Consider the following 12,428-nt stretch of genomic DNA (forward strand, 5'->3'; position numbering starts at 1 on the left):
TGTAGATAAACCACATTTTAGATATGACCATATGGCTGAATTTACAATAATATAACAATAAATAATTGTAAAACAGCACAGGGCTTCCTAGCAATTACACAAAAAATATTGAAGTCTGAACTTTTTATCATTAAAGCAGTTATGTAACATAATCATATACTTTATCAGATAAAAACTTTGAAAAGGCAAAACTGAATAAACTTACCTATTTTGACTGGAAAACCTGAAGGTAGCTTCATCTGGACAAATTCTCTTAACTTGGCAAAATGCTTAAAAGGTGCTATCACTTCCAAAACATTTAAGAGCATTTCAACTGTCAAGGGAAACTCTTCACTCTGAAATATAAACCACCTTTCAAATAAAAAGTAATTTTTATTTTTGCAAATCAAATCATCCCCAAATAGAATCCCATCCCAATGTGGAATTGCTGTAGCTGTAAGATTTCTAGAAAATTTTCAAGTACAGGCTTTAACATAGGGTCTTTGTTACTTATCAGCTCCCCAAGTGTCTGTTTAATGTGTTAAACTGAAACCTTCCATAAAGAGTAACTAAATTTCAGTATAGTCACAGCAAACACTACTCACCATAGCTACTGTAGCTTTGAATGACTTTGAAGACTCTTTGCATATGAGTGTCCTCCCAAGTGGTGGTGGTTTACCAGCTTCTGCTTGAATATATGTTTCCCAAGATACAGGTTCTGTGCTTGGAGGTTCCAATGATGCTCGCCTCGTTGACTATGAAAGAGCAGGAGAAAAAAATTGATTGTAACAACATACTTGAATCTTTCATACATACAAGTAATACAAAATAAACCATAAGCAAATGGTATATATGCAACTGGAATACTACAGAGACAATTGCTAAAAATATTTCTTAAAAAAGGCATAAATCCAGTGAGTGTGGGAATGCGAGGTAGGCATAGCTCTTATGATCAATGTGTTTGTATGAAAAGGATTTTCTATCACAAAACATTTGGGATAACCTAAACTAAGGTTGTCAGAAATTTAAGCATTACTTATGATGTACTTCTCAATAAACAGTCTTTTGCTCTACTGTGCTTTGCATTTAATTAAATTACTTCATCTAAAGTTTTTTATGCTGTATGAGCAGTAGCCTATATCAAAATGTTCCTGTTAAGGGTAGACTTGCACAGTTTATACTAGCCACAAGTAATGAGACAGAATTCAACAGAATAGAAATTTTTATATTAAAATTCATTTCTAGATACTTACCTTTCTATTATGATAGTTATAAAGTCCTGCACTTGTGGAAGGACAACAGAGTAAAAACACAAACATGTTGACTTGATTTCTTGGTTGTACCATCTATTAACCCCTTCACTTTTGGGGTGAACTGAGGTTCATATGTCTATTATTCTTAATTTTGTTTCTACTACATGGTTGGGAAGGTTGGAGATGACAGTGATTCATAATAAAATAAATTTTATTATAAAAATTTCTATGTCTCAAATAAATCTTACCTCTCTATTATGATACCTGATTCCCACATTCAAAATGGAGGTGGCTTAAGTGTGTGAAGAGCCAAAAATTAAATCCCAAAAAGTACAAAATAAATTCCATTTGGAATGAGACTCTACTTTCCTAATTATTAGAAGCCATCTGCTGATTCTGCCATGCCACCAGCCAAGGACTAATTCATCAGGCCACAAAGACCTCTAAAAATTGGTGGAGGTACCTTGAAGTGCAAACAACTCCCAGTTTTATGGCAGTGAGAAAAAGGCCCTGTGTCTGGGCCAACAGAGCAACAGCAGTAAAAGAACAAAGGCCCTTGCCAAACCCAAAACTAGGCACCTTCATACTCCCCAAAACTCAACAAATTCCTACTTAAGTAGGAAAACTAGAGTAAAACTACCTTAAAATACTCAGAATATGAGTTCTCCTGCTGAAAAGGGGGGTGAAAGAACTCTGCTATTTTCATATTAATTCTACATTCCAAAAGAGTGAACAGTGAATACTGAGTTACACCACCAGTGCTCTGCATTTACAACCTTCTCCAGACAGAGGTTTTAAGGGGCACAAAGAAAAGGTCTAGACTGGTGTGTGCTTGTTTAGCCAGGTTCTTAAGGAAGACCAGAGCTTCTTGGGAAAAGCCATGCATTCTTGGTATCCAGGCTCATCCCCAGATATATATAATTGAGCTGAAGCACTTTCCCTTATCTTCAGAGGTGACAGGTTCTTGAAAAGTTTAGAATTATTCCCAGTACATTGCCAGTTTCAATAGAAAACATTTAGCCCTCCGATATCCTCAGGACTGGATGCAAGAACCAGCCAGTCATCTAGGTAGAGTACTTGGCAAGAAGGCAGGCCAATTTCCCCATCAGGGACAGAACTCTGGTGATAGCCTGAATGGCTGTACTGAGAACAAAGCACAATGCCCAAAACTGAAAAATCTTTCCTTGGAACACAAAATGAGAGATTTCCTTGAGCTCAGATGAATTGACATATGTAATGCATCCACCATAACTATTGATACCATCCAATTTTTCTCCCATGTGGCAGCAAGAAACAAGTCCGTTGACTTCATGGTGAACCGAGTCAGAAGAACACAAAAATTTAATCTGGAGATGTCCAAGAATTATCTCTACCCTCCTAGGGCCTTTGGTACAAATGACAGATGACTGCAAAACCACGGGGAAGAACCTGAGACTATCTCCACTACTCCTTTCATCAACAGCAAGTCCACTTCTTGCTGTAGGACTGGAGTTTTTTTGTTGTGTAAATAAGAGGGGAAGTGTACTATAGGAGCAGCTAGAGAAGGTTGGGACAAAAGGAAGTTTGTAACCTTTCCTCAACATTTACCCACAATCTCAAAATCCTTGGTTCAGCAACAAAAAGCAAATTAAACAATACATTCTCTTACCACCAAAACAGAAACAAAAAACTAGGAATAGACACATGAATCATGGTTCACCCTGAAAGGGTAGGGGTTAAAACACAGTATAACTTGATGATCTGTAGGGGTTAAAACACAGTATAACTTGATGATCTAAGTAAAAATTTTTTGTGTTTATACTTTGTCGTCTTGCTGGCATGGGACTTTATAGTTATCATAATACAGAGGTAAGATTCATTTCAGAAATAAAATGCTATTACAAGTAGTACAATTAAGATGTATTTTTAAGACTAAGAGAACCTACTATAATGACTTATCAGGATTCTAGTGAATTTAAACAGGATTTAGCTTTCTTATATTTTCTTATATTTTACACACTCTCATTAAAAATGTCAATATTTTTCATGTGTTATATGTTTCCTTATATGTATTCTGTATTACAGATTAATATCTTTTCATTACTGACATTGGCATAGCTGATCTACTTAACCTGGGCAATGTTTTAAACTAGGTTAATCATCTGGAACACTCTCAGTTCTGATGATTTGGTTAAGAGACTCTCTATTTTACTTCTTTAAAAAGGCCAAGCAACACTGCCAATTTTTTTACTTATATGGTTGTTTATGAACATACATATTTGTCCCCCTTGCTTACTTAATTGTATCTGCTATTTTCTGTGCTTTTTATTTTTTATACATGGGCATCCTAATTTATAATCAAGCTTTGAAAGTCAATGGCATTTATGCTTGTCCCATTTGAATATTTTTACGTTTGTAACGAAAACAACAACAATAAATATAAAGATGATTAAATACCTGCATAAACTGTATTCACAGAAAAAATAAAACAGAAAAACAACTTAGAAGCCAGCATACCTCATCGAAGGAATGTGCTCCTCCACCTTTTGTGAAGTTTTCCAATATTGCTTTGTTTTTCTGTAAGTCTTCTTCACTCAAGTGTTCTCTTCTTTTCCGAGATTCGATGGTCAGTCCATTCAAATAGTAGAAATCTGCATTAAACTTACCAACCATTTCCTGAGAGAATAAACAAATCATGAAACGTATTCTCCCTGGTTTCCTTTAAAATAAATGCATGCGGACATTTTGAAGAACTGAATTAACAATAACAATGATCTTAATCAAATTAAATTTTAAAAATCTGGACAAAAACTTTCAAAATATTTCTGTGCTATTAAGCTCAAGTCTTACTCAAGAAAAATCCCTACTGACTTTCACTTCATTCATTAAAATGCCAAATTTACTTACATATAAAATATCCAAGAGAATGAGAAAATATCAGGTTTAATTCCTTTTTTTGCACAGTTTTGCCACTAAAGAATAAAATACTTTAAAACTGATCAAACCTGGAGAATTGGTAGAGGGGGTTGAGGGTTTCTCAAAACTATTTTGGGTCAAAACACTCAGTTCTGGCTCACCACTTATGAGCTTGATAGATATTTTTCTTTTATAATTAGAGTGATGCACATCCAAGGGCAAATAACTGAGTTCATATGTACGTTTTGCACCACGAATTTCCTATCCATTGATATGCAGGATATGTTATTACTATTTATAGCTGTTATTGCACATACAAAATAATAAGTTTAGGTAAAATATTTTAATGATTATTTTCTTTGAACTGCTACTGCTTGTGTGAGAGATAAGTTAAACAACCCAAAACCCTCCAACCATCACCCACAGGTGACACTGGGATTCTAAGGAATGAAATCTGCATGATCATTTAATGTGATCAGAATCTAAATGGGTTCAAAAGAATTTTTTTTCCCCATAAACGATCTGTCGCCTTATTTCCATGGATATAAAATATCGGTCACACCGATGTGTTTTTCTTCCCAGTACCCATCTTGTCCAATCCTCTGCGACAAACCTACTACTACACGGGGTCTCGACCTCTTTAATTTGACAAGTACCCAGAAATCTTCCTGGTAATCATGAATAGCGCAAACAGCACCACCATAATTTCAGAAACCGTAAAACAGTCAATTTAGCAAAGCATTTATTACACCTGATATTTATGGCTTGATCAGGTAGTGCACATCTCACAAATTATAATTCTGAGAAAAATCACCTCACCATCAGGCAAAATTCATCATACTACAGAAGAAGTAAACAATCAGAACAAAATACCAACAGAATACGCTAACACACCTTTTTGTCTGCTCTGAATATCCAGCCTGTCTGTGCTCTGGCAAAAGTAATTTGCTTTGTAGACATCTGTGCAGCTACAATATCTGAACTCATAAGGATGTCAACCTCATCTTCTATTTCTGCTTCTGTTTCCTGAAATTTACAGCAACTGTCATAAAATGTTATGAAAAGTGCAGTAATATCTCCTTCCAGAAATCTGCAAAATGGCAGACATTCTCTAAAGATCTTGACTGGTTTGTATATGAGAAATAAGAATATTTACATCATTTTCAACCTTCACCTAAAAATTAGGCAATGAAAGCTATAAGCTAAAAACTAAAACTTAAACACACTAACCTCATGACGAACACCCTGGTAAACCTTGAGTTTGTTGTCTAAAACGGTTAAAGAATGAGATGGTTTGGAGCTACCAGAAAATAAGAAGCTAATATCTCCTCTCTCCCATCTCATATCATTGAAGTCAACTAAAGTAGTATCTAACCGTATTGACGCTCCCTTTTTGTGTATCTTACAAATATCGGACGGAAGCATTCTGGACACAAGTGGCACTGAAAAAGAAATAAATAATTAAATTAACCATAAATCAAAATATACATCTGGTTTCCTGGTAAAAAATATAAACACTACAAAAAAATATAAACCCTAAATTCATTTAGCATTTGTGTATTAAAGATGTAATGGACCTTATTTAGACTTGTGATGATAATGTATTTAAAGATAATTTTCTTAAGGTAAATTTCAAGATATTCAGAATCAATATGTTATATTTAACAATAAATTTACTTAGCAATAACTCTAAATTCCTACATTAAAAATATCATGGTCAACTTCTAGTCTCCAAAACTAAATGAAGTATAGACTTTGAATCTTGTAATTTAAATATTTCAAATATCAAACCAATACTTGTGAATACCGTACTCTTAAAATACTGTACAAGAAGTCATACACCTGCAAACTACAACATAACAAAATATATGCTATACCTAAGTTTCATAAAAGTAGGTCAAGTTGAGATATACCACTATTTCTATCAAATGTATTTACAAGAATTTTCCCACTTCAAGTTCAGATAACTTAATGATAAAAGATAATGAATCCAAGTACAAGTGGATCATTAAAATTAATAAAAGCTAAGTATTTTTCTATGCAATGAAAAAATTGCTAACTTTGTTTTGGTACTCTATACATGTAGAGTATCACAGTAGGATCCTCATCAGTGCATTGTGGCATCATATTTTTTTCACGTCTGGAAATACTTTTTAAAAAATCATAAGCTAGCTGTTGGTAGAATTAACTTTGTTTTGAGATTAATGTTTTGCAAAAGAGAAAATGTCATCAAATTCAATAATAAAATATTGTACAGAGCAAAAAAATTAGGCATCCCTACAAGTGGCAATTATAGCCTAACAAGGTTAATTTGAGCTGACATGTTTCTCATTATAAATTTTTAACTACGCTGCATCTTTAAACTTATTGATGATCTACTATCATTTACTAATAAGGACATATAATTTGATGTTTACTCTGTAAATCCTACAGTTCTTTAAACCTCTTAACACTAACAGAGACCCACAACATTTTCTTCTAATACCTTATAACAAGTGGTATACTTTAGAGATCTCCACAGTTCTGTACATTTTCTAATGCCTGTCAGCAAGGACTTTTACCCATCTCTCAGCTTCTTATTATTAAACCATTTCTTAATGAACTTCTAGCTTACTTGTTTAAGAATTTGGTAAATAAGTTTAAAGTGGTATTTTCTGCCTAGGATTAATTTTAAAAAAGAACTACAGCTTTTGGTATAATTTTAATTAGTTTCTTACTATGTGTGTGTCCTCGACTTATGGCATCACCAACTTACGGAGCTTTTTCAGTGCCGTTAACAGCGTTCTACAGCGTAATACTTGATGCTGCATCAAGTTACAGTAACATAAGCACCGTTGACAGCACTAACAGCAAGAATAGGCATCAAGTTAACAGCGCTCATGGTGCTGTAACTTGATGCAACATCAAGTTACGGCACTGTGAGCGTCTTTAAAGCGCTGATAACAGCAAAATTGACTTAAGGCGGAAATCAACTTACAGAGCAGTGCTGGAATGGATCCCCCACCATAAGTTTCTTACTACTATTAACTTAACGCAGTTATGTAAAGTACATAATTTTAACAAACTAAACGGAAATCAATAACATAATTACATAAATAGTTTTGTATCCTCGTAGGAACAATAAATTCCTTAGAACAAAAACTGCATGCTATTATACATACCCCAACTCTGAAAATCCCATTTAAGTTCCATATAAAAATCACCCATCTGTGAAAGCGCCCTCACTAAGTCCGGTCTCCGCATTTCCATGTGCTCCCTGGACTGCTGTTTTAGTTTCCTTAACAATACTGAAACTACAAACAAAAAACTGTTTAGAGGATGCAACAAACAGAGTTATGGTTTTTACTTGATCAGTTATGTGACTGAATTTCTGCCTGTCTTGAATATTTTTGTATACAAAGATCAAGTGAGAATTAACACATACAAAGGTCAAATGAGAGTTAAATATATCACACACAGTCTAACAAATGCAAATCCACAAAGACAACTGATAAGTAAAATTTGATACATAGCTAACACAATAAGACTTACTAGTCTGTCGATCACCAAAGCTAATAGCTTCGGCTAGTGGACTCCACCCATTACAATTTTTCACTTTAACTGGTGCTCCATGAGCCAAAAGAAGGTGTATACACTCTGCAAAAGATAACAACTTGAAACATTTTGAAACTCAAAAGCTAAATCATTTTGAAATGTTACATAAACCTGTCAAAACTTGTAACAATTACTCTAAGATACAGTGGCATAAAACTATTCTGTTTTTAAAAGGATTTGTTAAAATAAATAAGAATGTGCCATACATTCATTAGAATCTTCTTCATCATTGTTACAACAGATTTTTTGGGGTGGTCACATGTGAAATAAGTTCTCTAAAGTGTCTTATACACTTTCCATCTGAATTCCGATACAGCCTATGTCTTCAGCCATGCCCTATTTCCATGATTTCTTTTAGCCTTCCCAAAGGTTTTATCTTGTTACCTGCTTACCTACTACTTTTCTAACTGTTCCTCACCTACCTACTACTTTTCTAACTGTTCTTCACCCTTTCTCTTTGTGTCCAAACCATGTCAGTCTTGACCTCTCAATATTTATGCAGGTGATTTGCACAACTCTTTTGACACTTCTTCATGCACACTGATTTAACATCTCAGCATTGTATAGCTCCACCTTTTCAAAACTGCCTCATTTTCTTTGTCAATATCAATGTTTGTTATATACAGCAATATGTGCATTCTGAATCATCACCAGGGGCTGTGTTGACTAATGGGTCATTTTTATTCAGTAATCCCACATTCACTTTCCAGATCATCTAGATTTTTGCTCATTTTTTTCTTGCTCCCATCTAAATACCTACTTTACTTTTAAATACATAAGCCTAAGGTACCAAACATGGCCTACTTCTTCCATGAACTACCCTTCTTCCACAACAGTGAACTGCCTTCCTCACTTCTGCTTTTGTTATTTTTATACACTCCTGAAATTTCCTGCTATTCAGCTAAAGTGATTTCATAGCTTTGCAAAGAGCTGGCCACTCCTATATCAAGATTTTCACAAGATTTGAGATTTTCCCGGTAAATTAATATTAAAAAATTTCACCTCCTTTCATACATGGTTTATTTAAAAGTTTTGCTAAAAAATTAGAAAAGCAAGTCTTTTTACTGCCAAAAATTTACTAGACACCCTTTATCTAAAAAAAAAAAAAACTAATTTCCTAAATACCTACACTCTCTATTAATCCCCTCCACTGGGTAGGTTAAATGAAAGCTACTCTACTCAATGATTTCCTATTTCTTTGAACAATTTGAGAGGGGAACTCATTTCTTTATGTTCTTTAAGTAACAAATATATAATCAAATATCAAAACACTTCAGAAATTTACTCAATTAGTTGGGAAATTTTCCATAATGTGAGATCTTTAATAATTTATATACTGCATTGCAAATTAATTTGAGGTATGCACAGTGAATATGAACCTGTATTCTTTACTTGTAATTACACTTAACTGAATGAAGCCTGGAAGGAGGTCATGCAACTGACTCTATAACTCCCAACTTTATGGACATGAAGGATATACAGTACCTTCCTGCCAGCCTCCCCCAGAGGGAGATTACTTGTCAGCCTACCAATTAATTATCTTTCTATTAAGCTTCAATAACTGTTTCCAGCTGTGCTGGATATCCTCCTAAATAAAAGACCAACAAACAAAAACACACAATTCTTTTCAGGCTGCAATTACACTACTGTGTAGGCCATTGCGTGAAAAATGTACGCATTTTACCGAAAGTTTAGCAGTTAAAGCTTGTTTTTCTTTTTTGAAGTTTTTCTTAGTTCTTCAGGTTCATGGCAGACTTCACCATGCATCTGGATGATCATCATCAAAATCACATGCATAACATACCAATAAAATTCAGTAAGAACAAAAACGAGATCTAAATAGTCACCTTTATGCCCCAACATAACTGCCAAGTGAAGTGGAGTATTTCCTGAAATGAAAAAGAATAACTTTTACAAAATGGACCCCAGTAAAGGTTTAGAAGGATCCAAATATTGAGGGAGTAATTCTAGGTAATAGTTGTGTTAACATCTACCAAACATCATGCATTTGATTTTGCAAAATGAGAAAAGGCTGAAAACACAAAGGGAAATATTTTAATTATGTACTACAATATACAGTAGCATAAATGATACACCATAAGTCTTTCACCACTAAAGTTTACAATACTGGTCTGGTCAGTTCTTTGAGGGTTGCCCACCAGCTATTGACTCATTCACTGCACTAATGGTCTCTCACTCAGAGAGCTAACCAACTGATCAACAGTCAATGACAGAAGCTATTGCTGCATAAATTCCAGTAACAAAATGTGAGGGCATGAGCAAAAGTCAGTGATTAAGCCCCATATGCTTCTCAGCTCTCTTGGGCTTTCCTGTTCTAAACACCAAGCCACAAAAGTGATTCACGTCAAATTCCCCCAAAATATTAAGCTCCTCTTTGATTACTGAAGGAATTTCCTTCTAAGACATCACTACACTCACTGGTTAAGAGTCATGACATTCTTTATCTTTACATGGGGGGGTGGGAGAAGAGGCGTACAGTACTCTCATCTGGGTAGAGGATACTTGAGCATCATTTTTCCTTGCTGCACCCATGAATGATTATCGTATTCTTTTTCTTATTCTAACTAATATACATCCTAATATGCATAATACGTGAAGTTATAAATTTTACATTGTAGAGTGTTTCCATCATTAGATTTGTGAAGATATAGATTCCTTTTACAGTTCAGACATGCAATGGTATAGTCTTTTTTTCAGAGCAAGAACTAATACATAAAAACTGAACATCATAAGCATTGTATTTGTATAGGAGGAAGTGTCCGCTGCAATATAAGTTCTACCATTTTAATCCTAACTAATTTTTTGTTATTTGGCCAATAATACTGACAAGAAGTGAAGTACTTGAACTACAACAGTCATATGATGAGGAAAAAATGAAATTCAGTAGCTGAAAAATTTGAATTTTGTGAAAACATTGAAAATAAAATAAATTTATACCATGGGAAAAAAATACAAAACACTATAAGTACAAAATATCCTATCCAAAGTTAGAAAAATGCTACACTTGCACCTGAGGCACCAATGCAGAGCAAAACATCTGCCATGAACCATGCATACTTCTATTGTGTAACACGACCCTAGGCACTTGCGTAGACTAGGCTAACAACTAACCTAGTTTATGACAACAGTAACCAACATCCTAGGTTATGACAGGCTTCATAGTATAAGCTCAGAGGCTTCAGGTGCAATGAGAGTCCCCTTACTGTGAAACTATTATGAAACCTCAACTTTCCGCGAATCAGGATGCCTTATTACTTTAACAGTATGGCCTTATGGCTATATAATAGTTAAGAGATGTATTAAGACTCTTCAGTTAATACAACCACAGAGCTAGGCTATGGCTGCACAGCAAAATACCAGTACCAAGGATTAAAAATATTTGAACAGCCTAAGCCTAGGTCAACATTCAAGGCATAGAGCGGCAGGCTTACAGCTCAAAGACACTGTGGGGGTTTGTTACACATGAAACGTTATTGGAAAAAGATCAGCTTTTCACAACTGGATATGTCTATTTTGGCTACAGAAGTAAAGAGATATTTTACACATCCACAGGGAAAGGCTATAGTTGCACAGCCTAATACTATACTCTTTTTCAACTAATCTGTCACTGAAAAGTTAACATTCATTGACAGGCGGTCATGGCAACACTGTGGAATGTAATCAACCACAGACAGAGGATGAGAGAAAAACACTAGGGGGAAGGACACATGACAGAATAAAAAACTAATGCAGAGAGAGAGAGAGAGAGAGAGAGAGAGAGAATCACAGGGATCCCATTGTCTTAAGGTGTTGTAATGCAGGACTAGGCCTCAACTTTTTTTTGTCTATTGATCAACTGATAAAATCTAATACTTTTCATATAAAAATTGTAACATCAAATAATATACCCTACCCTTATATAAGTTAATGCTCATTGAAAAGTGTATAAGATTTTCAGTTAGGCTGAGCTTTTCCATATCACTAAGTAGCCATTCTTATTGTTACCAAGTTTGAGGGTAAATTGGCACATCATAGAAAAGATATATCTCTAAATCTGGTACCAATATACAGTTGTTTCCTTTTAATTGGATTAATTAATAAACACATTTTCGGTGATGATACGCTTTTGCTGTATTTAGTAACAGAGAAGGGGGAATGCATTCTTGTATGTAGGCCAATGCTGATTTTACCTCACATCAGCCTTGCCCACGTATGTCTGTCTGTGCCAACAAAATAATAGATCAAGACTAGAAGTCTGAGCCCATAGATGATTACTGAATATGGTTTTCTGGGCTTGTAGCCATAAACATATTTCAAAAACTATTACAAATTAGTTGCTCCTTTTAGCTTCACTTTGGAAAAATAAAATCATGAGACTGCATTTTGAATGCTTAGCTTCATTAAGCTCAGACACAATAAGTACATGGATAATATTTAATATGTTAATACCTACTGATGTCAATGGCATTATATGCAGTTACTATCTTTTTATCTAGACTTTGAATCAGTCTACACAGTACTTCTTTTTCTTTTCAGGCAAGCTTCTCAGGAATAAGAAAAATTATTCACATTCCTTCCCTCGCTCATTGGCGAGTTCTCTAATGTTTTCTCACCAGAACTCCAAAGAGCTACTATATAGTATTACCCTCCCCACCCAGTGCACCATAGGTCTGACCCACTTTATTCTTATGACCTGATTTCTGCGTG

The 12,428-nt window shown here is 34.6% G+C and overlaps 1 protein-coding gene across 1 annotated transcript in view; it reads right to left on the bottom strand.

Annotated features, from left to right (window-relative positions):
• LOC136846139 (ankyrin repeat domain-containing protein 13C) overlaps positions 1-12,428 on the bottom strand; it is a 28,654-nt gene that overhangs the window by 14,931 nt on the left and 1,295 nt on the right. Inside the window, exons 2-9 of the mRNA XM_067116879.1 lie at positions 9,569-9,610; positions 7,659-7,763; positions 7,289-7,420; positions 5,358-5,569; positions 5,022-5,153; positions 3,729-3,887; positions 585-734; positions 206-335 (exon numbers count right to left, since the gene is read on the bottom strand). Of these exons, the coding sequence (XP_066972980.1) occupies positions 206-335; positions 585-734; positions 3,729-3,887; positions 5,022-5,153; positions 5,358-5,569; positions 7,289-7,420; positions 7,659-7,763; positions 9,569-9,610 (1,062 nt within the window). The remainder of the gene's footprint in view (positions 1-205; positions 336-584; positions 735-3,728; positions 3,888-5,021; positions 5,154-5,357; positions 5,570-7,288; positions 7,421-7,658; positions 7,764-9,568; positions 9,611-12,428) is intronic.

This window comes from Macrobrachium rosenbergii, chromosome 14, assembly GCF_040412425.1.
Source record: "Macrobrachium rosenbergii isolate ZJJX-2024 chromosome 14, ASM4041242v1, whole genome shotgun sequence".
Taxonomy (NCBI): Eukaryota; Metazoa; Arthropoda; class Malacostraca; order Decapoda; family Palaemonidae; genus Macrobrachium; species Macrobrachium rosenbergii.